Source organism: Ovis aries, chromosome 2 (genome assembly GCF_016772045.2).
Source record: "Ovis aries strain OAR_USU_Benz2616 breed Rambouillet chromosome 2, ARS-UI_Ramb_v3.0, whole genome shotgun sequence".
NCBI lineage: Eukaryota > Metazoa > Chordata > Mammalia > Artiodactyla > Bovidae > Ovis > Ovis aries.
Window position 1 is genome coordinate 240,542,054 of NC_056055.1, and position 26,297 is coordinate 240,568,350.

General features: G+C 57.2%; 2 protein-coding genes across 10 annotated transcripts; one reads left to right on the forward strand and one right to left on the reverse strand.

Annotated features, from left to right (window-relative positions):
- The first annotated feature begins 179 nt into the window (after positions 1-179).
- Positions 180-22,945, forward strand: UBXN11 (UBX domain protein 11). Of its 8 annotated transcripts, XM_027965474.2 has the most exons (16): positions 180-235; positions 4,576-4,732; positions 5,813-5,918; positions 6,680-6,708; positions 7,287-7,385; positions 8,775-8,875; positions 9,295-9,349; positions 9,850-9,926; positions 12,223-12,331; positions 19,281-19,495; positions 19,755-19,832; positions 20,798-20,915; positions 21,040-21,143; positions 22,401-22,474; positions 22,551-22,691; positions 22,772-22,945. In XM_027965474.2, exons 3-16 carry the CDS (start codon positions 5,848-5,850, stop codon positions 22,926-22,928), a joined length of 1,428 nt encoding a protein of 475 aa, XP_027821275.2. In that variant the 5' UTR covers positions 180-235; positions 4,576-4,732; positions 5,813-5,847; the 3' UTR covers positions 22,929-22,945. The 8 variants fall into 8 exon arrangements, with proteins under 8 accessions (XP_027821275.2, XP_027821274.2, XP_042100448.1 ...); XM_027965473.2 differs by lacking the exon at positions 4,576-4,732; XM_042244514.1 differs by lacking the exon at positions 4,576-4,732 and having other exon boundaries at positions 20,798-20,852.
- A 678-nt stretch (positions 22,946-23,623) lies between these two features.
- Positions 23,624-25,103, reverse strand: SH3BGRL3 (SH3 domain binding glutamate rich protein like 3). 2 transcript variants are annotated; one of them, XM_004005095.6, is made up of 3 exons: positions 24,936-25,103; positions 24,188-24,355; positions 23,624-24,076 (listed from the first exon to the last, which is right to left on the reverse strand). In XM_004005095.6, the coding sequence occupies exons 1-3, from the start codon at positions 24,981-24,983 to the stop codon at positions 24,011-24,013; spliced, it is 282 nt and encodes a 93-aa protein (XP_004005144.1). In that variant the 5' UTR covers positions 24,984-25,103; the 3' UTR covers positions 23,624-24,010. The 2 variants fall into 2 exon arrangements, with proteins under 2 accessions (XP_004005144.1, XP_060267420.1); XM_060411437.1 differs by having other exon boundaries at positions 23,624-24,355.
- Positions 25,104-26,297: the final 1,194 nt, after the last annotated feature.

Here is a 26,297-nt window from a genome sequence, read left to right on the forward strand (position 1 = left end):
ACCCAGAGTCCGCTCAGAGCGGCCGGTTTTGGGATTTGCAGTCTTCCCCGCGATGAGTTTAGACTTCGTGGGCCAATAGAATTCGAGTAGAGACAGCTGTACCCGCCTCCGCTGCCTCCTGGTTGCTCAGGGACTCCTCACGGATTAGCCAATGAGAAGCACAAGGGTCCTGGTTGCCTGGGAAACCGTGTGACAACAAGATGGCGGCGCCGCGGGTGGTTCTGCGGCTTGCGTGGTGAGTTACAGAAAGGCCTCAGACCTTTCTCCTCGTGGAGTCCCTCTCACATAGGCTGGGGCCCTCACCGCGAGAGCCTCGAGGATATGCGAGCCCCACATCCCGGCCCCTCCAGTAGACTCTCCGCGCCTGGGAGCAGATTCAGGCCGCTGCCTACCACGGCTACGGGCGGAGGCGGGGGGTTGGCGACGCAGCTTCCAGGGAGGGTCTGGTGGTGGAAGTCGGTGGTGAGCGCTTCCAGCTGAGATTTAGGGAATGAAGGTGTGCAGCCTGCTGGCCCGTGTCGGCGCTGGCGAGCACTGGGACCTGTTGCAAGACCAATTTGACTCTCAAAGCTTGAGTCTGAAGAAGCAGGCAGTCTAACCTTTAGCCGCCTCTGGCTTGAGGAGGAAGACACAGTCTCCCGCCCCAAGAAAAAACGCAAAGTGAAGGGAATAGACGTGGCTTTGCCCCCAGGGTTCCCAATCTGAGGGAGGAGACACAGCCCTTCTTCGCTCAAGAAGTCCCCAGGCTGAAGGAAAGGAATAGCCTTTGTCCTCAGGGGTCTCCTATGATCACATGGGAAAATTGATCTGGAGACTGTTGGATTGGCCTGGAGTGAGATTGGAAGCAGGGAAGTCGGTTTGGGGCCATTGTAACAGCCCCAAAGAAGGGCAGTGAGAGTCCCACTAGGATGGCCAGCAGGGGGCCACGGGAGGAGGAGCTATGTGTGAGAAACGTGCAGGGTTTACCCTGCAGGATTCCGGAACTGCAGGGATTAGAGGAGAAAAAGGAGGGAAATTTTTTGTGTTTGGATAATGAGGTCCTCTTCAGAAAGGGGAAGCGGGAGGAGCTTATTTCGAGAGATATTTGGTTTGGTTTGGAGACCAGGTCCTTTTTTTTCCCCCTATAATAGCTTTATTGAGATACAATACACATACTAGATACTTCACCTCTTTAAAATGTAAACTTCAGTTGTTTTTAGTATATTCACAGAGTTGTGCAGTCGTAACTACAATCAAATTTGAGAACATTTTCACCAGCCCCAAGGAAACCCTGTACCTTTAGCATCTCCCTCTCCCCAGCTCTTCCTAACACCTCCAGCCTTAGGCAACCATTAATCTATCTTGTCTCTATAGATTTACCCATTCTGGACTGAATCCTAACAGTTGGTGGTTTTTTGTGACTGATTTCTTTACCTTAGCATGTTTTCAAGGTCCATTGACACTGTGGTGTGTATTGCATTTCTTTCTTTTTTTTTGCCAAATAATATTTCATTGTAAGTGAAGTCGCTCAGTCGTGTCCGACTATTTGCGACCCCGTGGACTGTAGCCCATCAAGCTCCTCTGTCCACGGGATTCTCCAGGCAAGAATACTGGAGTGGGGTGCCATTTCCTTCTCCAGGGGACATTCCGGACCCAGGGATCGAACCCAGGTCTCCCTCATTGCAGGCAGACGCTTTAACCTCTGAGCCACCAGAGAAGGAAGGATATACTATATTTGTTTATCCACTTATTGGTTGATGAACATTTGGGTTGTTTCCAGTTTTGGGCTATTTACAAGTAATGCTACTTATGAACAGATACACAGGTTTCTGTGGATGTGAGTTTTCATTTCTCTTGGGTGTACACCTAGGCATGGAATTGCTGGGCCCTAAGATAACTGTTGAACCTTTAGTTCAGTTCAGTTCAGTCGCTCAGTCGTGTCCGACTCTTTGTAACCCCATGAATTGCAGCATGCCAGGGCTCCTTGTCCATCGCCAACTCCTGGAGTTCACTCAAACTCAGGTCCATCGAGTCGGTGATGCCATCCAGCCATCTCATCCTCTGTCGTCCCCTTCTCCTCCTACCCCTAATGCCTCTCAGCATCAGAGCCTTTTCCAATGAGTCAACTCTTCCCATGAAGTGGCCAAAGTACTGGAGTTTCAGCTTTAGCGTTATTCCTTCCAAAGAACACCCTGGACTGATCTCCTTTAGAATGGACTGGTTGTCCAAGGGACTCTCAAGAGTCTTCTCCAACACCACAGTTCAAAAGCATCAATTCTTTGGCGCTCAGCTCTTTTCACACTCCAACTCTCACATCCATACATGACCACTGGAAAAACCATAGCCTTGACTAGACAGACCTTAGTTGGCAAAGTAATGTCTCTGCTTTTGAATATACTATCTAGGTTGGTCATAGCTTTTCTTCCAAGGAGCAAGTGTCTTTTAATTTCATGGCTGCAGTCACCATCTGCAGTGATTTTGGAGCCCCACAAAATAAAGTCTCTCACTGTTTCCATTGTTTTCCCATCTATTTGCCATGAAGTGATGGGACCAGTGATGGGACTCCGTCTAGTCAAGGCTATGGTTTTTCCTGTGGTCATGTATGGATGTGAGAGTTGGACTGTGAAGAAAGCTGAGTGCCAAAGAATTGATGCTTTTGAACTGTGTTGTTGGAGAAGACTCTTGAGAGTCCCTTGGACTGCAAGGAGATCCAACCAGTCCATTCTGAAGGAGATCAGCCCTGGGATTTCTCTGGAAGGAATGATGCTAAAGCTGAAGCTCCAGTACTATGGCCACCTCATGCGAAGAGTTGACTCATTGGAAAAGACTCTGATGGTGGGAGGGATTGGGGGCAGGAGGAGAAGGGGATGACAGAGGATGAGATGGCTGGATGGCATCACTGACTTGATGGACATGAGTCTGAGTGAACTCCGGGAGTTGGTGATGGACAGGGAGGCCTGGTGTGCTGCGATTCATGTGGCCGCAAAGAGTCGGACATGAATGAGCAACTGAACTGAACTGAACTGAACTGAACTGATGGGACCAGAGGCTATGATCTTGGTTTTCTGAATGTTGAGTTTTAAGCCAACTTTTTCACTCTCATCTTTCACTTTCATCAAGAGGCTCTTTAGTTCTTTGCTTTCTGCCGTAAGGGTGGTGTCATCTGCATTTCTGAGGTTATTGGTATTTCTCCTGGCTATCTTGATTCCAGCTTGTGCTTCATCCAGCCTGGCATTTCACATGATGTACTCTGCATATAAGTTAAATAAACAGGGTGACAATATACAGCCTTGACTACTCCTTTCCCAATTTGGAACCAGTGTGTTGTTCCATGTCCAGTTCTAACTGTTGCTTCTTGGCCTGCATACAGATTTCTCAGGAGGCAGGTAAGGTGGTCTGGTATTCCCACCTCTTGAAGAATTTCCCACAGTTTGTTGTGATCCACACAGTCAAAGGCTTTGGCGTAGCCGATAAAACAGAAATAGATGTTTTTCTGGAACTCTCTTGCTTTTTTGATGATCCAACGGATGTTGGCAATTTGATCTCTGGTTCCTCTGCCTTTTCTAAAACCAGCTTGAACAACTGGAAGTTCACGGTTCACAGTATTGCTGAAGCCTGGCTTGGAGAATTTTGAGCATTACTTTACTAGCATGTGAGATGAGTGCAATTGTGCGGTAGTTTGAGCATTCTTTGACTTTGCCTTTTTTGGGATTGGAATGAAAATTGACCTTTTCTAGCCCTGTGGCCACTGCTGACTTCCAAATTTGCTGGCTTATTGGAACTTTCACAGCATCATCTTTCAGGATTTGAAACAGCTCAACTGGAATTCCATCACCTCCACTAGGTTTGCTCATAGTGATTTGTCCTAAGGCCCAGTTGGCTTTGCATTCCTGGATGTCTGGCTCTAGGTGAGGGATCACATCATCATGGTTATTTGGGTCATGTAGATATTTTTTGTACAGTTCTTCTGTGTATTCATGCCACCTCTTCTTAATATCTTCTGCTTCTGTTAGGTCCATATCATTTCTGTCCTTTATTGTGCCCATCTTTGCCTGAAATGTTCCCTTGGTATCTCTAATTTTCTTGAAGAAATCTCTAGGCTTTCTTTCCCATTCTATTGTTTTCCTCTATTTCTTTGCACTGATCACTGAGGAAGGCTTTCTTATCTCTCCTTGCTGTTCTTTGGAACTCTGCATTCAGATGGGTATATCTTTCTTTTTCTCCTTTTCCTTTAGCTTCTCGTCTTTTCTCAGCTATTTGTAAGACCTGCTCAGACAACCATTTTGCCTTTTTGCATTTCTTTTTCTTGGGGATGGTCTTGACCATTGCGTCCTGTACAGTGTCACAAACCTCCATCCATAGTTTTTCAGGAACTCTGTCTATCATATCTAATCCCTTGAATCTGTTTGTCACTTCCACTGAATAATCATAAGGATTTGATTTAGGTCATACCTGAATGGTCTAGTGGTTTTCCCTAGTTTCTTCAACTTAAGTCTGAATTTTGCAGTAAGGAGTTTATGATCTGTGCCACGGTCAGCTCCCAGCAAGGAAGTCTGGAATTTTGAATTTTTTTTTTTTTTTTCTGTGGATGAGAAGGAGCCATTGGGAGCATTTAGCAGGGAAGCGACCTGTCAGCTTTGTGTGTAAGAAAATCCCTCTGGCAGTGTGTGGAGACTGGTGCAGGGAGCCACAGGGGCTATCACACTTGGCCACACAAACCGCAAGGATGCCCGCGCAAGATGGCAGGAACTAGGTAGGCTGGGGGCAGATTGGGGAGGCTGGATGCTGGGTGATGGGGGTGAGGAGACTCTGGGCCTGGTCTTTGGAGGGCACCTCTGAGTGAGGGCGGGACATGAATCCCAAATTCCAGAGTCAGGACCAAGGAAGCTGGCGCCTGGTGATGCAGGTCCCCTTCCCTGCTTCACGGGAAAATTCAGGGGCAGGGTGAAGGCCAGTGCCACACATTTCCAAAGTGGAACTAAGGAATGATTCAGGATCTGGTGGAGGGCGTCTGACTAAGATGTCTAGATATTGGACACTTAATTCACTGAATAGTGACCTTTAATTGCATCCCTGATGTTCATTCATCCTTCCTAAAGGAAGAGGAAAGGAAGGGAAACAAGCGTTTATGAGGGCCTTCTGTGTGCTGATGACATCAGCAGTCACAATTTACAGTTTTGAGTAATTCCTTTAGTGCGTGGCCCTGGGCGAGGTGATTTATGTGTGTTACGCCTGCCGGGCTGGTACTGTTACCATCCCCACTTTATGCTACAGGAAAGTGAGGTGCAGGCTGTACTGGCGGATGGTAGAGCCTGCGCAGAGCCTGGGCTCTCGACTCCCTGCCATGTGCAGTGTCCTGGTAGAACCCTGCCTTGGGGCTGCCCCCCTCTGGGTCTGAGACGTTGGAGGTGGGGAGGGACACCGGGCTTTGTGATGATCAACTTTGTGAGGACCAGGTCCTTGATAGATGGACAAAAGCCACTGGCCACCTGGGTGGTCTTGTGCCCGAGATGGAGGTCTGGGAAAGTCCTGGTCGAGTGGCCAGCCTCTGCCCTCATCCCACCCCATTGCCTATTTCTCAGGTACTGCTAGGCCAGAGGCCTCCAGGAGCAGAGCAGAGAGCTAGATATCCAGCGGAGCAGGTGGACATGAAGCATGGGATCCTGAGGCCAGGTTGCCTCCACAAACTTCTGCAGGGGCCGTGGGAAGACATGAGGGGCACCGCTCCCTGGACAGTGCCCTCTCCTCGGAAAAGCAGGCAGGGAAGGGCAGGTTTCAGGCCGCTTCCTGGTCCTCAGTGGCTGTCCCCAAGGGCTGATTTCTTTCTTCTCAGGGGATTCCTGACGGCTAGAATCTAGAAGTAGAAATATGAGCTCACCTTTGGCCTCCCTTGGCAAGACCCGGAGAGTGCCTCTACAGTCAGAACCTGTGAATCCTGGGTAAGGAGCCAGCCTCTTGGGGTCTTTGTGCCCATGCCCCTGCCTCCTCCCGGCCATCACATGAACTCAGAGATTGACTCCTAGCGTCTTGGGGAAGTAATAAGTGATGTATCTTTCCCTGGCCACCTCTTCCTTCTCGTCCTTTCTTCTGGGAGGCTGTCCATGCGTCTAAGCACAGCCTCCAGTGAGGTGTGGGCTGTGGGGTAGCTCGGCATCCTTGCGTTTATTTGTAGTGCATGAATTGGTTCTGCAGACACTGATGGCCCAGACGTTCTGGGCCCGCCGTGTTACATGCTGGGCTCTCCGTGGAGGGGATCCTAGCCATCTTTCTGTCGCTTTCACCTTTGCGAAGCATCTTTTTTTACCCCTTTCCTTGTTCTCCTGAACCCCACTTTGAGTCATCCGTGTCATGGCCAAGGGGGTCCAGAGAGGTTAAGTGGCAGGCCTGGGGTCCTGCAGCCATTTCAGAGCAGAGCTGGGGCTGGGCTCCTGGGCTTGGGGACTCTTGTGGTCCTCTCCCCAAGGCTCTGCCCTTCAGCTGTTGCCCGTCTGTCTCCGTCGGGAGGAGTCAGATACCCTGACGCCTGCGCCTTGGCTCACCCCCAGGCCAGGATGGGATTTGGGGGTGGATGTCCTCACGAGGCATCTTTTTTAGGCTTGGTGGGGGGTGGACCTGGTGCCAAAGCCCCCCCACCCCACCCCATGGCAGTCCAGGGGGTCCTAACTTGTCTGTCTTCCTTCTCCTTCCTGCCCGTTCCCAGGAGGCGGGGGCTAAAAATCTACGGAAATGGTAAGTGTAGGCTGTGGCCCACGGGCCCTCCTCACGCCCTTGCATTTGGGCGGATGGAGAGAAAGAGCATGGTGGACTGCCTTGTCAGTCAGGATGGCTGGCCTGTGATAGTGCTGCCCGTGGCTCTCGGGTTAGGAGACTCCGCACCCTGAACAGGGATGTCCTGACTAACGCTGGAATCCCTCTGCTCACTGTGGGGTGGGCCGTGAGGGCGCCAGACCCCTGCCCGCCTCCCCGCCCACGACAGTGACTTCCAGCCCGTTACAGCCTTTTCTCCTTGAAGCCCAGTCCGAATATGGTTGCCTTGCCTCCTGCAGGCTCAAACCTTTGCATCCCAACCGCGCTCTAGCCCCCACTCTGATGCAGGCTTTGGCCCCTTGGGGCCCCCCAGGAGCTGGGCTGGGAGAACAAGAAGAGGCCTGTTCTGGTTGGATCCTTGCTCTCCAGCACCCCAAGTTTTCTCTCCCCATACACGGGGGGCAGGGAGGAGGGTGAGGGACAGAGTACAGGCTGCTTCATCTTGGCCAGGGCCCAGGGCCTCAGCTGCAGAGCGGTGACCCCGGCATCCCTGTCTGCAGAAGATGAGGTGGACATGCTGAATGGCGCGCATGGCTCAGAAGAAAGGATCTCTGTCCCTTCCTGCTATGGTGGCATAGGTGCCCCTGTGGGCAGGCAAGGTGAGTGCAGACGCCCAAAGGGGTCTGAGTCCCTGGCAGCAGGAAAGACCCCAGTGAGCGAGGCCGCGAGAGGCATGGCCTCTCTTCCTGCCTGCTGTGTCAGAGGCAGCTGCTTCTGCTCCTGGCTGACTATGGGCACGTGCCTGCGCCCCAGACCTGTTCAGAGCTTGGCTTGGCATGCAGCCACACATGGGCCCAGCCCTTAGCTCAGGAGGTCTGTTCAAGCCCCAGGGAAGGCTGTGGCTGGCACCTCAGGCTCAGTAGTTGCAGCCCGTGGGCTTAGTTGTACTGTGACACGTGGGATCTTAGTTCCCTGACCAGGGATGGAACCCTGTATTGCATGGCAGATTCTTAACCATGGGGCCACCAGGGAAGTCCCTAATTTAAAACATTGTCAGCCAACAAAACAGTTGAAATAGTACAGCAGGCGCTCACACATCCTCCTTCTGTATTTGATAATAAGTGACATTTTGCCATGCTTGCTTTCTCTCCATATACACGTCTGGATGAACACAAGTGTATTTTTTTAGATGAACCATTTAGAAATCAATCACAGATATCGTGACAGTTCAGCTCTAAGTACTTCCCTGTGCATCTTCTAGGAGGAAGGGAATACATAACCACAAGGCTGTGATCACACCTCAGAATGTGAACAGCTCAGTAACTGTGACATCCCAGTGTTCCAAAATTTCTCCCAGAGCCTTTTTTTTTTTTTTTTACTGATTTGGGTTCTACCTGAGAGTCATGTCATACATCTGACTGTTGTACTTCTGCAGAGCAGAGTCCCTGCCTCTTTTAAACGATGCTTTTTGAAGAGTCCAGACCACCTGCCCTGCAGGATGGGCCCCATTGTGACTTGTCTCCATGCTGTTAACTTGCTCCTCTGTCCACTGTACTGCCTGTGAATTAGGGGTGAGATTAGACATGTGATTCAGCTGAGGGTGAACTTTTCGACACTGTTTGTAATGTGACGTGGATGTTGTACCACTTCTTTGTACGTCTTGAGTGCATTACTGAATCTCTGTGCCTCAGATTCCCGAAGCAGCTCATTTCCTCAGAAAAGCTGATACACGAAAAGTGTTTAGGACAATCCCCGTTGTCTAGGGGCTTCCCTGGTGGCTCCAAAGGTAAAGCATCTGCCTGCAATGCAGGAGACCCTGGTTTCATCCCTGGGTTGGGAAGCTCCCCTGGAGAAGGGCATGGTAACCCACTCCAGTATTCTTGCCTGGAGAATCCCACGGACAGAGGAGCCTGGCGGGCTATAGTACAGGTGGCAGCTGCTGTTAGCACGCCTCTTTCCATGTTTGGGGATCTCTCCCCGCTCCCCTGGACCCCCACCCCATCAGCCTCAGCTCTAGGCCGGGTTCAAGGACCTTGTCTGGTTGGCAGTCCCCGTGTGCAATGACTCGGAGTTGGTGGCCACCCTGACACGGAAACTGCGGGATCTGGAGCGGCAGGTGAAGGCCCAGACTGACGAGATACTGTCCAAGGTGGGGCCCCAGCGGGCAGAGGGCCAGGGTCTGGTCCCAGGGGTGGAAGGGCCCGGGCTGGGGAGGCCAGTGAGGCTACTCTTGCAGTAGGCCAGAGACGATGGGTTCTCGAACCATCTCCCTGACCAGACCTCCCACCTCGGGGGCCAGAGCACGAAGCCTCGAGGTCTTCACCTCTGAGCCAGGCCTTCGCCCTCAGTTTGGGTGGCAGCAGTGGCTGCTGAGTGCTGGGCACCTAGGGGTGCCCCACACCCTTCCCTCACCTCGGTGGAGTCACAAAAGGGCTCATCTGAGGTACAGAAGTGGTAGCTACACCCAGGGTGGGGCAGGGGCTTCAAGCGGGCTCTTCCCATCCAGAAGGGGCTCCCATGGGCTCTGGAAGCCACCAGGCCCGCTCCCCTCCCACCTCCTTGCTGCAGACTCGGAAGATACAGGCCCTGGAAGAGATGGTGGAGACCCTTGAGAAGCACCAGGGTAAGAGGCCCTCTCTGCTGGCTGGCCAGCTCACCCCTGCACCTCCCCTGGGGCTGGTGACCCCTGGGCATCAGGGCTCCAGAGCATCCGGCTGAGTCCTGTGTGTGTGTGTGTGGGGGGGGGGTCTGGACAATGGAGCCCAGAGAGGAGCAGTGACACCCAGGACGGTGCCCTCCTGTGAGGGACTGCATCCCCTGGGCACAGCCCTAGCCCACCCCTGAGTTCAGAAAAGCCTGGAGGAAATGCCGCCCCCAGGAGCCTTGCTCTGGGGCAGGGGGGTGGGGGGATGGAGGTTGGTGGCCTCCTGAGAGCCCGGGCGTCCCCTCTTCAAGGTCAGGGGAACGGGCCAAGAGGTGGTTCTCAGGGGAATCCCTTGAGTTTTCAGAGGGGCAGCTTCTCTAGGTAAGCCTCAGGCCAAAGCTCTGGTCAAAGCCAGAAGCAAGCAGCCTGGCAGCCTGGGTGCAGGGGCCGTGGAACCCCTCCCGTCTCCCCACCCCAAGGCAAGGTGAGCCTGCAGCGGCAGGAGGAGCTGGAGACGGTGTGCGCGAAGCTGCAGCAGCAGGTTGGGGAGATGGAGGTGAGGGAGGTGGCGTGCCCAGGGCTGTCTGCCCCCAGACCCAGGGTCAGAGCCTGCTCCTCCGGGGTCCCCTCCGCACACACCCCACACAGGGCCCCTCCCCGCTTCCTCACTTTCGTCTCAAACCACTCCCCTCTGGCCTCGGCCTCGGCGGGGGCCTGCCTCGGGCTCTGTGGCTTTGTCAAGTTCTTTCCCGCCTCAGGACCTTGGTCAATGCCGTTCCTTCCACCTGAAATGTTGTTTTTCCCACCTTCCCCTGGTGAGTTTTCACTCATCCTCTCAAAGTCTCAGGTTGAGGCAGGGGGCCCTTCCCTAGGGGACCCCTTGAACTCTGACCTGGGCAGGTTCTCCCTCCTAGGCTTTCTGAGAACCACACCTCTTCTCTGGGGGACCGCAGACACCATGAGGGAGGGAGGGAAGGGCCATTTTCTCCTGTTGGGTGCGGCACGGCCACGACCCGGCGCGGGGCCTGGCCGTGTGCGCGCGTTGTGTCGCTCACAGCCATTCCCTGCCTCTGGAGGTAGCATGGCACTCACCCGGTGTCAGCTGTCTTGCCCCCATTCATACAGCAAGGCTTGAACAGGAGGGACCCTAGGCTCCAAGGAGGGTCCTGGGCACACATGCTCCCTCAGCGCCGCCCCCACGCCCCAGCTCCCTCACCAGCCCTGTCAGATGCTCTTCCTGAGGTCTCCTCTCCACAGAGTTGCTCTCCAAAGCCCCAGCCTAATCCGAGCACAGATGCAAACTCCCAAGCCGCAGCTGCAGCCGAGGGCCCTTTGCACCCAGGCCTGTTCCTACCTGGGGCTGTGGGTGCGCACCTGCTCCCCGAGAAGCCTGCTGGGAGACCGCCCGCAGCCGTGCAGCTTCGCTGCGCCACCGCCACAGGGCTGAGGGCTGCCCACCCAGGGCAGAGGGCACTGGGGCTCCCACCTTCACGCTGTTCACGCATCCATTGCTCCCTTAATTTAGGAAACTCATCCAAAGTCTTTCCTATGTGCCCTGCCCTCGGGGCGCTGACAGTCTAGAGGGGACAGACATATATGCAAGTATGTAGGAAGAGCCACAAGTACAGAATACGCTGAAATAGTTCAAGGGGTGATGCAACAGAGACTAGCCGGGGTTTGGGCCACTCTGAGGGGTGACGTTGGGCGAGAGATACAGAGGATGAGGCGAGTTATCAGGGAAAAGAGGATCCAAGCCGAAGAGAGGAAAGCCTCCACCTCTTCCTGCCACGTCGACTTGGGCTTGTGGCTGGGAGCTGTGGGGAGTGAAAGGGAGGAGGGGGAGAGGCCACAGGGACCACGTCCTGGAGCTAGGCGCAGTGGGGAACAGGGTCCCAGAGTGTGGGAGACCATAGGCAGGTTTGAGGTGGAGGAGTGGGCCGGGGGAGGTAGGTGGACGTGCAGTTTGGGCGATCCAGGAGGAAGAGGGTGTGGCTTGGCCCAGGGGAGAGGGAGCAGAGCGGATGGAGGACCCAAGCCTGCTTTGACACTGGTGCCACAGGCCTTGGGGGTCCTGGGGGTTGGGCACGGAGAGGATCAGGTGATGGAGGAAGCCAGCACCACTGACCGAGACCAGGAGGCTGAGAGGGAATGACGTTTGGGAGTCATGACTGGGCCAGTTCATTTTGAGTCTGAGATGCCTGTGGGAGGTCTTTTAAATGGCTAGAAATCTGAAACTGAAAAGGAAGAACATGTCGCAAGAGATGAACACAGAAGCGTGCTCGTTGGGTTAGGCGCTGGGCAGGTGGCCATCTGCAAGGAGTTGCAGTGAGCCGTGGAGCCGGAGGCCCGGCGGGAGTGGGTGAAGGAAGGGCGTAGGGATGAGGAAGCGGCACCAGGAAGTATGGACGACTCAGAAGCCCTCCTGCGGCAAAGGATTGTGAGGCCAGCCCTGGAGAGGCCACACGGGGGTGGGCATACGTCTGAGCCTGCAGAGCGAGGCATTGCTGCCCCTCCTCCTGGTCGGGCCAGACCCACACGGCTCCCCGCAGCCACTGTGGCTGCCTTCAGCGAGTTCCTACTTGTGCCGGGGTCTGTGCTAAGGACATGACACGTCAGTCATCCTCACAAGCTTCATCTGACAACTCCCATTTTACAAGGAGAAGCCTCAGGCTCTAGGAGAAGGGGCCTCCCAAAGCCACAGAAGGCAGTGGCCCAGAGCCCTGGCCCCATCCCCCCACGGCCCCATCGGCCGAGGCCTGAAGTGGGGGGCTGCACGAATGCCACCTGTTCCCTGGGAAGGGGCTGAGCTGACAGCGAGCGCCCCCTGACACCTCCGGCTTCTCTCCTCTCAGCGGTTCCTCGGTGACTACGGCCTGCAGTGGGTGGGCGAGCCCACGGACCAGGAGGATTCGGAGGATGGCGAGAGGGACTGGATGACGGCCAAGAAGTTCTGGAAGCCAGGTAGAGTTGGGGTCCACCCTGGCCCCTCCTGCAAAGGAAACGCCAACAGCTCCAGATTGCCCGCAGCTGTCGGGACACCTGCTTATTCGCGCCCTGCCTCCCCTGCCTTGCTGCTGTCACGGGGGCAGGAGGGAGAGGCCCCAGCCTCCAACACTGACCACCTAACCCCGGACTCTGCTTGCTCAAGTTGCCAAAGGCTCCAAGGACCCAGAGATGCAAAATGTTAACAAGGCCTCCCTTGTCTCAGGCACCATAGTTTACAAAATGTCACCCATTCAAAAGCTGTGGCCCTTAGAAGCGATTCCCCCTCCTTTGGAAGCCACCCCTCAGTTCAAGGGCTCAGCCACCTCTTTAGACTGCCTCTCCAGCTTGATTTGTAGCAAACCATTGGAATCCACCCACTTCTGTGGAATGCCACCACTTTTTAACTCGACCGCTAATATCTAGAGGGATGCACTCCAGAGATTTGGGGCCATTGAGCTGGCTGGGTTCTGAAAGCTGGGTCCATTTTTCCATCATTGCCTGGAAGGTGGTTCTGCAGGCTGTGGAGTGGGTCACACTTCTTCTGGGTGTGACCAGGATGTGAGGTGGGTTCTCGTCTCCGCCCTCCCACCTAGCCCCGGTGTGATTTGGATACTCAAGTTCCATTCTCTGAGCCTCCAGTTCCTCATCAGTAGATGGGGCTGGGGTAGGGAACTGCTACCCACTCCAGCATTCTTGCCTGGGAAATCCCATGGACAGAGGAGCCTGGCGGGCTACATACAGTCCGTGGGGTTGCAAAGAGTCAGACGCGACTGAGCGCCTTTCGCTTTCGTTCTTCCCCGTGGAGTTAATTAGGAGCCAGTGAGTTGCATGTGGCATCTGGCACTGACCTTGTGGTTGTCAGTCCACAAATGGGAGCTCTCATTGTTTTCCGCCGTCAGAAGGCAGCGGCAGCCTCTTGGGAGCATGATCTTGGCCCTCGGGACCATCTGGAAGACAGCTGCCCTGTCTTAATTTCATAAGTTTACTGCTGGTTAAAAACCCAGGCTGAAAACCTGAGAGTCCCACCTTCTGCACTTTGGGCAGATCCCCCTAAGTCTCGGGGTACAACCCCTTCACCCTTTTTGCAAAAGTATCATTTCCCATTTTTACCACACTTAACTAACTTAAAGCATTTTTATAAATAGCCTTGACATGCGCCAGGAATGATTCCATTTTACAGATAAGAAAATGGAGAGACTTAAGTCTGAAGACTATTGAGGGAAAGGGCAAGACTTAAGGCTGAGAGCCCATTGGGAGGTGGTTACAGTCATCCAGGCTGGGAGATAATATGATGCCCAGCATACGAGTGGGGCTGGTGAGGATGGGCAGAGCAGAGAGATTTAGGAAGAGAATCCATGCTCTTGACAATTGAATGTACATCAGGGAGAGGGTGGGAGGAACCTGGGGTGACCCTGGGGAGCATGGCTGTGGGGAAGATGCCCAGTCCATTTGGGACATGGCAAAGCTGAGGGACTGTATGGTGCCCAGGCCATGCCAGGAGCTGAACCCTATGCAGAGTGCTGAGTGTCTCCAAGGACCTCTGCCCCGATGAGAGGTGAGACCTGGTAGGCAACTGCCAGAAGCTATAAGAATGTCCCTCCCTAGGGTCTAGGACCAAAGGCCTGCCAGCACTGCGCACGCATACACACACAGACACACCCCCCATCCCACCCCACCCCATGTGGTGAGCCGGCTCAGGCCTCATGTGGCCCTGCTGACTTGTTGGAAGCCAGACTTCCTCCTGGGCAGTGGGGCCTCCCTGCTCCTTTGCGGAAGAGGTCAGACCAGACAGCTGGTTTCTGGACCTGGCTCTGTGGATTCCAGCCTCTTCCCTCAAAAAGAGAGCAGCCCCCACCTCCCCTCTGTTGTTTGTTTTTGCTCAGAGTACGGTTGCTCTGAAGTCGCCTGTGAAAGCCACCCGGCCACGAGCTTTCCGTTTGTGTCCTCTTTCTTCTGCCTTTCGATTCTTCAACAGGGAGGGGCCTCAATTTAGCTCTCCTGCCAGAGGAACATGTTTCTCATTTCTAGCAGCTTTTTTCTCCAGGGACTGCCACAGCTTTTCCCCTTCTTCTCCCCAGAGCCTTGTCCCCAGGGGCCAGCTTGCCCCTGCCCCAAGGGTCCTCAGGTCCCTGAAGCTGGTCTCTGGCTGGCCCTGTTGCTCTGGCCGGTTTCTTAGGCTGTCTGATCCCCTGGAGAGGGAAACGGCAACCCACTCCCGTCTTCTTGCTTGGGGAAATGCCATGGACCGAGGAGCCTGGAGGGCTACAGTCCATGGGGGTCACAAAAGAGTCAGATACGACTTAGTGACTCAACAACAGCTGTTGGCTTCCACCCCCTGCAGACCCTGGGGCAGCAGGCCAGCTGACAGGTGAGCTGGGGTATCTGTATTAGGCAAACAGGCTGATCCAAACATTCTAGAGCCTGGGACTCTTGCCTTAGGGAGGACAGTCGATTAGGCCAACGAAGGGCCCAGGGGCTTGAGAGGAAGCCTTGCAAAGGCTTGGCCCCAGGCCAGGTCGTTCACCCCTTCCCACCAGTAAGCTGCATGGAGGCTGTGCCAGGCGCTGCAGGCTGTGCAGAGAGACATGAAAGGCACCGTTCGGCTCTGGTCCTAACCGCCTTCGAGCCAGGTGCCGCGCCTCAGGGCTGAGCGCTCTGGCCAGCTCTGAGTCCTCACTCCCTTCTCCCCACCCCTCTGAGCACTTCAGTCCTCCAACCCTTCGTTCAGTTCCTGCTTTCCTTCTACCATCCCCACCTCCCCAAGCCTAGGCTCCTGCATCTCCGCTCCAGAAGCCACCCTGCCTCCTCTGTGGGGCTGCAACCGGCTTCACTCATCCGCAGGTGGCCCTCGAGCCCCTGGAACTGGGTCGGCCTAGACCTCAGGCAGGCTGGCCGCCTCCCACCAGCTCAGGCCTGTGCTGTGACCACTCCCCCCGCCAAGTGCCCTGCCCCCTTTTTCTCCACTCCTTTGAAGCTCAGCTCAAAGCCCACTTGCTCGGGCAAATGTGCATGGAGCGCCTGTTTGGCGCCAGGAATGGTGCCGCCCTGCAGCTGCCTGGGCGCATGGTTAGGGGCCCTGCATTAGAGTGAAAGCCTTAAAGGCCCTGGCTGAAGAGGGGGGCGTGGGTCAGATCAGACCCTGTACGGGGAGACCGCTTTCCGCTCTGAGTCCACATCCTGCTCTGTAAAGTGAGGAGATGGCACAAGTGACCAGCCCCCTCCCCAGGCCATGGAGAGCCCGCGTGCCCCTAGGGTGTGGAGCGTCCTCTCGGGTCGACGTGCAGTCAGTGACCAGTGGCTGTGTCCATTTACTGCTCTGGCCCTGCGGTGCTCCAGAGCGCCAGCACAGGGCTTGTTCGACCCAAAGGCCAGGGCAGGTGCCCATGCGGGTGACTGGCCCATGCAGGGCCTGGGTGGTCAGAGCCCCTGCACAGGGTGAGGGGGGATGAGCGGCACAATGCTCAGAGGCGCAGCCCGAGCCGTCGGACCCTGCTGAGTCAGGCTGGTTGTGGTGCCAGAGGTAACCAGACTCTGGGGGCCTGTTTTTTCCCCGCTGGTTCCTCTGAAGAGCGGAGTAACTGTAGGCGAAGTCCCCAGAGCAGGGCCTGGCTTGCAGGTGCGTGGAAACGGTGGGTTTGCTTCCTGTTCAACCGCCTTCACCTGGATGCTTGGGGACGGGCCTGCTGGGGTGCTTCGGGCACTGCTGGCATTTCACGGCAGCCAGCTGGCCTCCCACGAGGGTGGGCCCCCCCACTCACCCATGCGTAGTCGCAGGGTCTCACCCTCCTGTGGGCCCTGCGGCCCCCTTGGTGGCACTTAACCACAGGCCACGGGCACTGTCTGTCTCCCTGTCTCCTTTGCTCAAGTCTGAGCCTGAGGAGGGCAGAACCTGGGTGTGGGCACTACCGTGCCACTTGGGGAGGGCAGAGCATGGCCGCTCTGGGCACGCTTGCTGGATGGCAGGGTGGTGGGTGGGGAATGGACCCAGGGCTTCTTGAGCAACCCTCTCTGGGCCAGGCTCAGGGCTGGATGCTCTTGCCAGGAAGACAGGCAGAAAGACAACAACCTGTGACAAGGATCAAGAGTGGGCCCAAGGGTTGCAGAAGCCCAGGAGGAACAGGGGCCCAGGCCCGGGGGTGAGGGGAGGGGCTCCTGACAAGGGCCTCTCCTCAGAGGTGGTGAGGGGGCACCCTGAACCCTGAGATGAGCAAGAGGGTGGGCTGTGAGTGGCGACAGCGGCCCTGTCTGCCAGGCACTTCCTGTGAGCCTCCCTGCAGCCCTGTGAAGCGGGGCCTGTTATCGGCCTCGTTGTGTAGAAGAGGAAGCTGAGGTCCAGAGGCGTTGGCCCACGTGCCCAGGGTCCCACAGCTAGGAAGTGGTAGCCCTGCTCGTACGGCTCTAGAGCGCAAGCCCGGAGAGCCTGCCGACGGTGGCTGCAGAGCTGGGGCCCCGAGGATCTGGGGAGCTGGGCCCAGGGAGCGTGGACTCGATCTCCGAGCCTCAGCACTCCCCTCCGGAAGTAAAATCATGGTCCCTCACAAGTCGGGTGAGGGTCTCCCTGCACTGTGCCCCTCCTTGGGGAGGAACCCGTAAGCAGAATCCAGAGAACCAGCACTGAGAGGCAACAGAGGACAAAGGCCGAGGGTCACCTGGGCCCTGCATGTGGCGTGACCCGGGGCGTGTCGCCTCCTCGGGCCCAGGCCCCTCATCTGTAGCATGGAAGCAGGAAGGCCTGCCTCTCGGTGCTCGCCACGTAGTCAGAGAGTTCTAGTATCTCCCCCCGGCTCCCTGGAGAAGCTGCAGCTCAGAGAGGAAGTGCCCCACTTGACCTCTGACCTGCCTCATCCCATGTGACATGGCTGCCAGGTTGCTGGGGGGTGTGGGGGCGCCCAGCTTCTGTTGAGCACTCCCTGCTGTGAGAGGGTGATGGCTGGCCCTTCCTGCCTTATTCTTTCAGCCCTGGTTTGTCCAGAACTGCGTTTCCTTCTCTGGGGGTGCCTTGTCTCACTTTGGATCTGCGGCATCTGATACCTGCCAGCCCACCCTGCTTTCACTTCTCCACCCTGGCTGGGAGAGATTTCCTTGGCAAACTGTCCTTTTCCCTTTTGTTGCTTCTGGGCGTCCTCCCCTGGCCTTCTGCCTGCGCCTTCCCCCTGTCGACCCGTCAGCTCCCTGAAAGAGCCCAGGCCCCAGGAGGCGGCTCCTCTCGGCTCTGCTCTGCATGGCCTCCTCTGGCCAAGTAACGTGACTTCCTGGGCCTCTCTTTCCCATCTGTAGGAAGCTAGGGACAGGGGCAGGCATGGAAAGTGATGAGCTGCTCTGTTGTTATTTTTAGGTTTACCGAGATGTTCTGAACGTAGTTAGTTATTAAAGGAAAATAGTGTCTTGATGTTGTTCTGACTCATACCAGGGATACCCAGGATGTTCTGTGAGTTTTTCTTGGGAGCCTCAGGGACCCCGGGGGACCCTAGGAGAGGGCGAGGCAGGTGCAGCCCCTACAGCAGTAGCAGGTGCAGACAGGCAGAGGGGAAGGCCGGCGGGGCTACCGTTTCAGCAGCCACAAAGGCAACAGGAAGCAGGGCCACCCACATCTGTACTTCCCCGGTAAAGCCACTGCACTTCTGTGGGGGAAGGAACTGGGTCCCCAGAAACCTGACCCACATCCTGCCGCACCCTGGCTGTCGTGGTGAAAAACAGCTTCCAAGGACCAGAAAGCCCCAACAGTGTTTGCTTGTTTTCATTTGTTTGTTTTCGGCTGCACCGTGTGGCAGGCATGTGGGACCTCAGTTCCCCTAGCAGGAATCAAACTTGCGCCCCCTGTATTGGAAGCACAGAGTCTTAATCACTGGACTGCCAGGGAAGTCCCCAGGCACCAGTATTTTGCAGCCTTGCCACCCTAGTAGATGACTGACTTAGGGGCTAGATCCCTTCAAAGACTGAGAACAGGCTCCTGGCCTGCCCCCCACCAGCATCCCAGCTGCCCTGTCCCCCTTTCCGCACTGGCACCTGTCCTGACTGTCCCCACCACCCCACCTGCACCCCATGAAGCTTAGGAACAGCTATATGGAGAAGCAGAGGCCAAAGCTGTCAGCTTGTCAAAGGGCTCTGTGACTCAAGAAATGTATGTCCAACCCAAGGTCTGTCCCATGTCCCTTCTGTCCAGTGGCTGTCCTGACCCTCACCTCCCTCTCCTGATGGCGCAGATGGGTGGGAAAAACAGATTTCAGCTCAACCACTTCTAACTCGCCAAGTGGCCTGGGGCAAGTCACTTTCTGTCTCTGTGGGCCTGTTTCCTCTTGTGTAAAATGGAGATTGAATAAGCCCTGCCTCGTAGCCTCTGGCCTGGCCTGAGGCCCATTCCTCAGGACTCTGCTGGAAGTCCTCTGGGATCCTCATAGCCCTCCTCGTACTGTCATCATCCCCTTCCAGAAGAGAATGCTCTGGTGCCGAGCAGTGAAATGGCTTGACCAGTGTGACACAGGGAGAGGGAAAGAGCTGGAATTTGAGCTCAGACTGCTGGGAACTCGGCACTGAGCCTTTCCGCTGCTAACTCCATGCCTGGCACATCTGACCCGGGATCAGTCCTGCTCCCACCACTTACTGTGTGTGTCCCTAGGCCAGCCTTTAACCTGTAGCCCTTCGTTTCCTAATATGGAAAATGGGGATGTTCATAGTCCCTACAGCATAGGGTTGGTATGAAGAGAGAACAAGATAATAGATGGTAAACCCCTAGCACAGAGCAGATGCTCACTAAAAGACAGCCAGTATTATTACCTAGGTCAGCTGTCCTTCTCCCTCCCCAGGGGGGTCACTTAAAGAGATGCTAAGTCCCCTGCCCAGCGTAGGAGGGGGCCATGAAGGCCAGGGCCCCGGAGCACACAGCAGCCCCAAAGAGAGGCTCATGGGTGTCCTTCCCCTTTGCCAGGGGACTCGTTGGTTCCCCCCGAGGTGGACTTTGACAGGCTGCTGGCCAGCCTGAAAGATCTCAGCGAGTTGGTGGGAGACAGCGACACCCAGTTGATGCCGGTGCCCGACAGAGTGCCGCTCCGGACCCTTGAACCCATCCCGCTGAGGCTCTATCGGAATGGCATCGTGATGTTTGATGGGCCCTTCCGGCCCTTCCATGATCCCTCCACACAGGTAGGCGTGACGGGGAAGGGGAGACAGGCCCAAGCACCCTCAAGCTGCTCCGGTGGCCGACCTCTTGGTCACTATTAAACGGGCCCAGCTCTCCCCCAGCACCCCAGGCTCATGTGCAGCCTTCAGCAGCACCCCTACCCACCCAAGCCCTGGGGCCCTACTTCCAGAGGATCCACAGAGGGAGCCTGCCCCCGTAGCCTGCCATCTAGACAGGAAACAGGTTTCCAGCCCAGGCCTCATCCAACCTCTCTCCCCACAGCGCTGCCTTCGAGACATACTGGATGGCTTCTTCCCTTCAGAGCTCCAGCGGCTGTACCCTGATGGCGTCCCCTTTAAGGTGATGGGCTGATCCCAGAACCACTTACTCACTCCCAGTGTGGGGATTTTGCACAGCGGGTGGGATTGCTTTCTCAGGCCTCACCTAGGGGTGCTGCCCACCTCAGGGGACCCTCCTTCTCCCCCACCCCCCACCATCTGATGACCTCTCCAGAAGGAGAAGGAGCCTGAAACCAGCCTGGGAAGGGAGCTGGGAGGCTGTGGTGGCCCCTGGGGCTCCAGCTGCAGCAGCCGCAGCAGGGAAGGCTGGAGGCTGAGCAGCAGGCAGTGCCCCCTGCTGGCTGCCTCGAAGCACAGCCTTCAGCCTGGGACCCTCCTCCACCATGTCCAGGACACCTGGACCAACTGGGGACAGCGAAGTGTCTGTACAGAGGCGACCTGGATGCTCCCAGGGGCTCCTGGCACCTCCTCGTTGGGGTGGAAGGCAGTGCCTTAGGAGGAGGCAGATGTTGGGACTAAAGAACTTGAGGTGCAGCCAGCCCCCTGCTGTGGGGGTGGTGGGCAGCAAAATGAGGGTGACTGGACCAACCTGAGGCCGTGTCCCCGAGGGTGGTGCGTTAGTTCCACAATGTGAGCATGTGAGGGAGCGCGTGCCAGCCCGGCTTGGAAACTACCGTGAGTCACGACCGGGGGTGTTCGAGGCAGTGCATGCCAAGCCAGGCTTTGCCCTCTCCTAAACACCCTCATCCCTCCCCTGCTCTGGGAGGGGGATGTCAGCACTGTGACTCCAGCTGGTGTGAGGGGGGGAGCTTGCAGGGAGAGCAGGGGTCAGGTGGCTGAGAGCAGCATGAACAGCAGCTCTCCTGCTCTCTCCCAGGGCCTCGGTTCCCTCATCTGCAACATGGGGATTGCGGCAGGCCACCCCGCGGGCCTGTTCCTGGGGCCTCTGTTTGGGCACGGAGGGGTGGGGATGAAGCCCAGGGCTGAAGAGCTGTGCCTGCCGCTGTTTCCCTTCCTTCTTGCCAGGTGAGTGACCTGCGCAGTCAGGTCTACCCAGAGAACGGGCTGGACCCGTTCCCAGGTGAGGGCCGCGTGGTGGGCCTGCAGAGGATTCGAAAACCCTTGGACAGCATAGAGCATCCAGGTGAGCTCGGCCCTGCGGCTGAGCCAGGTGGTAGGAATGCTGTGCCCAACAAGCTCCAGGTGAGCCTCCTCCACCATCACTCCAGTCCCCACCTGACCAAGGCTCCCCAATGCCTTCCCTGCAGGCTCCAGGATGACCGCTGAGAAGTTTCTGAACAGGCTCCCCAAATTTGTGATCCGACAAGGCGAGGTGATTGACATCCGGGGCCCCATCCGGGACACCCTGCAGGTGAGCCCAGCCCTGGCTCCCCGGGCCTTACCGTGTGTGTGTGTGTGTGTGTGTGTGGTTGCCATCAACCCTCACCCAGCCAGCCAGAGCAATGGTTAATCTGGAGGCTCAGGCTTGGGGGTCCCTCAGGATGGCCTGCATAGAGAGACAGGCCCCTCACAGCTAGCTGTTCCATGGTCTCCTGGAAATGATGGGGCTGCTGAGGGCTCTGAGTGAGGACCAGAGAGCTTCAGGCACAATATGGGGGCAGGAGCTGTAAGAACAGGCAGGTCAGGGGACTCTAGGCTGGGGGTGAGCTCAAGTCCAGGCCACCTCCTCAAGGTTCAGTCCGAAATACACCTTCCTGGGCTTCACAGAACTCACCATGCCCTCTTCTCACTCCCTGTCCTCCCCTCCCCCTGTGAAAGGTACCAAACCCGTTTCCACCCCCCACTCTGCCTTCACCACACGTGGCCAAGTCCTGCCAGATCTGTCGATCCCCAGAACTGCTCCCAAATCCATCTCCTCTCCAGTTCTGTCCCTGTCAACCTAGCCCAGGCTCCTGTGTCTCCCAGACAACTGCAGTGGCCCCCTCACTGACCTCACCTCCACTCCCACCCTGCCAGCCATCCTTCCCTAGCAGCCTCTGTGCCCTTTTAAAAATGCAAATTTGATCTTGTCTCTTTCCTGTTGAAACCCTCCAGTGGTTCCTAGGTAAAGCCTGTCATTCCTTCCTGGTCCTCTTCCCATCTTTTACCTTTTCTCTTCCTGGTCCAGCCTGATCCCCATGAACTAAGAAGGAAAGAAAGTGAAGTCGCTCAGTCGTGTCCGACTCTTTGTGACCCCATGGACTGTAGCCTACCAGGGTCCATCCATAGGATTTTCCAGACTCTCAAATATATCACCTCTTCTCAGAAGCCTTCTCTCATCTATGCTATCTGGGATATCCTTGTCCCCCCCCCACTTCCATTTCTAAGAACTCCTCTTCACCCTTCAGTCAGCTCAGGTGTCATTTCCCTAGGGAAATGCTGGGTTAGGCATCCAGCCTGGTCGCTGCCTGTCGGATTCTGTCTTCCCCACTAGAATGAGGGAATGATGGAGTCACCTCCCAAAGCTTCCCTTCTGTTTCCTCTCCTTGGGCCCCGGTTTTTACACTGGGCCACTTTTGGCTCACTGGTCTCATCTGTCCCTGGGCAGGGAGACGTCCCCTGTAGGGGTTGGGGGAGGCCCTGACTCTGGCAGGGCCCAGGGCTCTGTCACTCCATCAATGCTTTCCAGAACTGCTGCCCGTTGCCTGTCAGGATCCAGGAGATCGTGGTGGAGACACCTGCCTTGGCTGCTGAGCGTGCGAGGTGAGGGCCGAGTGGAGAGGTGAGGATGCTGGGCTTGGGTTCCTCGGGGGAGCACCGACGCCCTCTGGGTCCGCAGGAGCCGGGAGTCTCCGGAGTCGCCAGCGCCCCGGCTCTCCATGCTGCGCATCAAGTCTGAGAACGGCGAGCAGGCTTTCCTCCTGATGATGCGGCCGGAAGACAGGGTCGGCGATGTGCGCGCCCTGCTCGCACAGGCCAGGTGGGCGTTGGGCACGGCTGGCGACCAGAGTGGGGCTCAAGTGCCACGACCCAGCCTGACCTGTGCTTCCCTGTCCCCAGGGCCGTGGAGCCCACCACCTTTGAGATCTTCAGTACGTTCCCGCCCACAGTCTACAACGACGACGCGCTCACACTGCAGGCTGCGGGTCTGGTGCCCAATGCCACGCTGCTGCTTCGGGTTCGCCGGGCCTTGCCACCTGCCCCCGGCCCCAAATAAACCGCCCGCCCGCCTGATACCGGCTGCTCCGTGAGGCTCTCTTGGCGGGGCAGCCCCACTGCGCTAGCTCTGAGGATCCGCTGTAACCCGAGCCCCAGCTGGCGGCCCTGGCCCTGGGTCTTTGTCCTGTAGGTTCCTCTTTCTGCCCCGAGGGCTAAGCTGCTCCAGGGGAGGGAGGGCCTGGGCTTGCCCCAGCCCGGCACCTCCTGGGCCAGCGGATCCCTGCGCCCAGACACGCACAGGACAAGCACATAGGGATGCTTCAACACTGCATGAGAGCCACTGCCCCCGCCCTGGCAGAACTGCACCTGGGCACCCACTTCCACGACACCCCCACACTGAGCTGAGCTGTCGGGACACAGGCAGGAGGGCACAGGGTGCCGCCCTGTTACTGACTGGCATGCAGACGTGCAGTGCACACCAGGGCACAAGCGCATCATGGGTACCACCACATGCACGGGCACTGCAGGGTGACCCGCCCCCCAGCGTCTCTAGAAACCGACGGCCCAGCACAATTGTGTGTGTGTGTGATCTGGGCATATATCCAAACACATGCATTGTCACACACACAAAGATGCCACACGGGACTGCCAGTCGACCTGCCCACCGAGGACAGCCTCAGCACAGTCACGTCTGCCACCAGCTCTGCTCAGAGCCAGGACCCGGGAGGCACAGGCCACACCAGACAGACACGGTGCCAATGGAATGGAACATTTAATTGTTTCTGCGGTGCTCCCGGACGGGGATTGCGGGGCCTTTGGCAGAGCCTTGGCTAATGGAATCAACAAAGGTGCCCATCAGCCAGTGCCAGGTAGGGTGGCAGCCTCAGGACCGAGCTGAGGACAACCAGCACTTGGGCTGTTGCTTAAGACAATTTCTGAGACCGGTGGGTGAGGAATGTTGCTGCTGAATGGAGAAGAGGGGGCTTACAGTTAGGGGAGGAGAAGGGGTCTTGGGTTGAGGGGAGGGGCTCCCCGTTCAGAAGGTTAGGAATAACAGGGAGTTGGTCACAAGGTCCTTCATGGTGGGGTGATCGCTGGGGGCGGGGAATGTGAAGACGAAGTCCAGGGGGGTGACTTGGCTCAGGCCAGTTTCAGGAACTCCTGCAGTGTGTTTTGTTCCACAGCCTCCACGAAGAGCTCATAGTCCTAGGGGAGGGGAAGAGAAGCGGTCACCAGAGTGCTGGTGTGCTGTCTCAGGTGACTCAGGCTAGTGTCCTCCTGTAACGTTTCCTCCACCCCCAGCCCCGAGGCCCATACCCCACAATACTGGTCCCCGTTGACAATCTGGGGTGGGGTGGCCTTAGGGTTGCCGGCCAAGGCTCGCATCTCGTCCCGCAGGGCGTTGTCTTGGGAGATGTCCACTAGCTGGTACTGGATGCGCTTCCCATCCAGGATGCGGGTCACCTCACTCTGCTGGGACTTGATCTGGGGGCAGAGGGCGGGTAGGGGTTAGCGAGCAGCCTGGAAGATTTAGGGGGAGAACCCTGGGCAGAGACAAAGGGGCTGTGGTCAGGAGCTTTGGTCCCCTCTGTCCCCCTACACACCCTAGGGGAGGGTTCTGGCCACAGGGAGTTGGGAGGATGAGTCAGGCTTGTGGTGGTGTGGAAGAAGAGAGGGACCACCAAGCATGAGGAGGGGAGTCAGGGTGAAGGTAAGTGAGAAATTCAGGGTGGGGAGAGCCAGGAGCTCAGCAAGGGGAAAGCAGGGCAGGCCTGGGTGGAGGCTGCTAAGGGGCCATCCCCGCCCCAAGTACAGACACAGTGGAGAGAGGAAGGGCCAGATAAGGACAGGGTCAAGGATCGGCCTCGTAGTGGGGGTGCGGAGGTCCCAGGATGCCCTCAGTAAATGTTCAAGGCTCAGGATGGGGCTGTAGAACCTGCCCCCAGCCCAACTCCCGGAGGCCATGCCCAGCACCTCGGCTCCCCCGCCCTGGGGGCGGGTCCCAGGCGTCGGGTCCAGAGCCCCGGAACCGCCGCCCGCGCTCTAGCCCAGGGCGCACACTCACTTCGCGGGAGCCGGTGACCGACGTGCTGTAGACGCGCAGGCCACTCATGCTGCGGGTGGACCGACAGGAGGACAGGCAGACACACGGCGGTGGCAGCAGCTGCACGGCCTAGAGACGAGGCCGCCGCGTTCGGGAGCGGTTTCCTTCCTGCTCAGCCCGCGAGTCACCGCTCTCGGGACCAATGGGCGGTGCGGACAGGCGCGCGGCCGGGGCGGGGCCTGCGCGACCCCGCCCCGCGCACCGCCGAGGGGGGGGCCCCTCCCCTCCCCCTTGGGGACTGGGCGCGCCGGGGACCCGCGTCCCACGCAGGGCCGCCCGTTTCAGCCCTCCCCGGCCTGGGGCTCACAGTGTAAGGCCAGGGAGCGATCTGATGGAAAGGGCGGGGGCAGGGGCTTGGCAGAGGCCGCCTCAGCCTCGCCCAGGTTTGCTGCACCCAACTGGTTGCCCTCCCCCGGGTGCCACGACGCCGCTGCTCAGCTCCGGGCTTTGAAGGCTCGGGGCTGTTCTCAGTTCCCCGCCTAGGGAACCTGGCTCCAGTCGAGCATTGTCCTGGCGGCCACCCACACATAGCTAAACCCGCGGGGCACGCCACGTCAGTGACAACCCCTCGCTGCGAGGTTTCCCCAGAGCTCCTCTCCGCTCACAGGCAGGTTCAGACAAGGGTGGTGGCCAGAGACAGGGCCACGCCCTCAGAGAGCCAAATGGGGGCCAAGGTGAGAAAGGATTCTAGCTCTGGACCCAGTGCAGGCAGAGGCTGGCAGTGGGGTTCCCGAGTCTGGCTGGGCCCTTGTTAAAAATCCACAGCTGGTCTTGGGGTGGCCCCAGCCCCACCCTGACTTCATGATGCAGATGACCCTCCAAAAACCTACTCCCAGCAAAATGCAGGGAGTATAGTATGAGGCAGCAACCAGCCCAACTTTGGAGACTCAGCTATCTGTGTGGAGTGGGACCTGACCCTCCTCAGAAGTCTCCCCAGGTCCAGGGCCCAAAGAATAACCCAGGAAGACAAGCCTAGCTCCTGGAGGCAAACAGTGCCCTGCCTTGCTCTGGGGAAGCCACTTCCCTGCAGCAATGCACAGGCAGCAGACTTCCTTGTCAGGATTACTGAAACTCCGACAAACTTGCTCTATGACTCAGGGCAGCATCACACAATACAAAGTGCTGTGGGAAGAGATCTTATCTGTCTCCACAGACAGAGGAGCAGAAGTGGTAGAGATACAAACATGAGGCTGGACCTGCCAAAGTTCCCTCTTTCCTGCTATTTGGAGAACTTGGCTAAACACCCAGGCTTTGGCCCCAACAAGCCAAAATGAGGGGTGGAGTATGAGATGATGGTGATGGAAGGCAATGGAAAACTGAGGA

Excerpts from the sequence above, each read along its gene's own strand:
- SH3BGRL3 (XM_060411437.1), bottom strand. The coding sequence starts at position 24,983 with ATGAGTGGCCTGCGCGTCTACAGCACGTCGGTCACCGGCTCCCGCGAA. Across the intron at positions 24,356-24,935 it reads CGGTCACCGGCTCCCGCGAA|ATCAAGTCCCAGCAGAGTGA; the intron begins GTGAGTGTGCGC and ends CTCTGCCCCCAG.
- UBXN11 (XM_027965474.2), top strand. The coding sequence starts at position 5,848 with ATGAGCTCACCTTTGGCCTCCCTTGGCAAGACCCGGAGAGTGCCTCTA. Across the intron at positions 5,919-6,679 it reads TCAGAACCTGTGAATCCTGG|GAGGCGGGGGCTAAAAATCT; the intron begins GTAAGGAGCCAG and ends GCCCGTTCCCAG. Across the intron at positions 9,350-9,849 it reads GACCCTTGAGAAGCACCAGG|GCAAGGTGAGCCTGCAGCGG; the intron begins GTAAGAGGCCCT and ends CCCCACCCCAAG.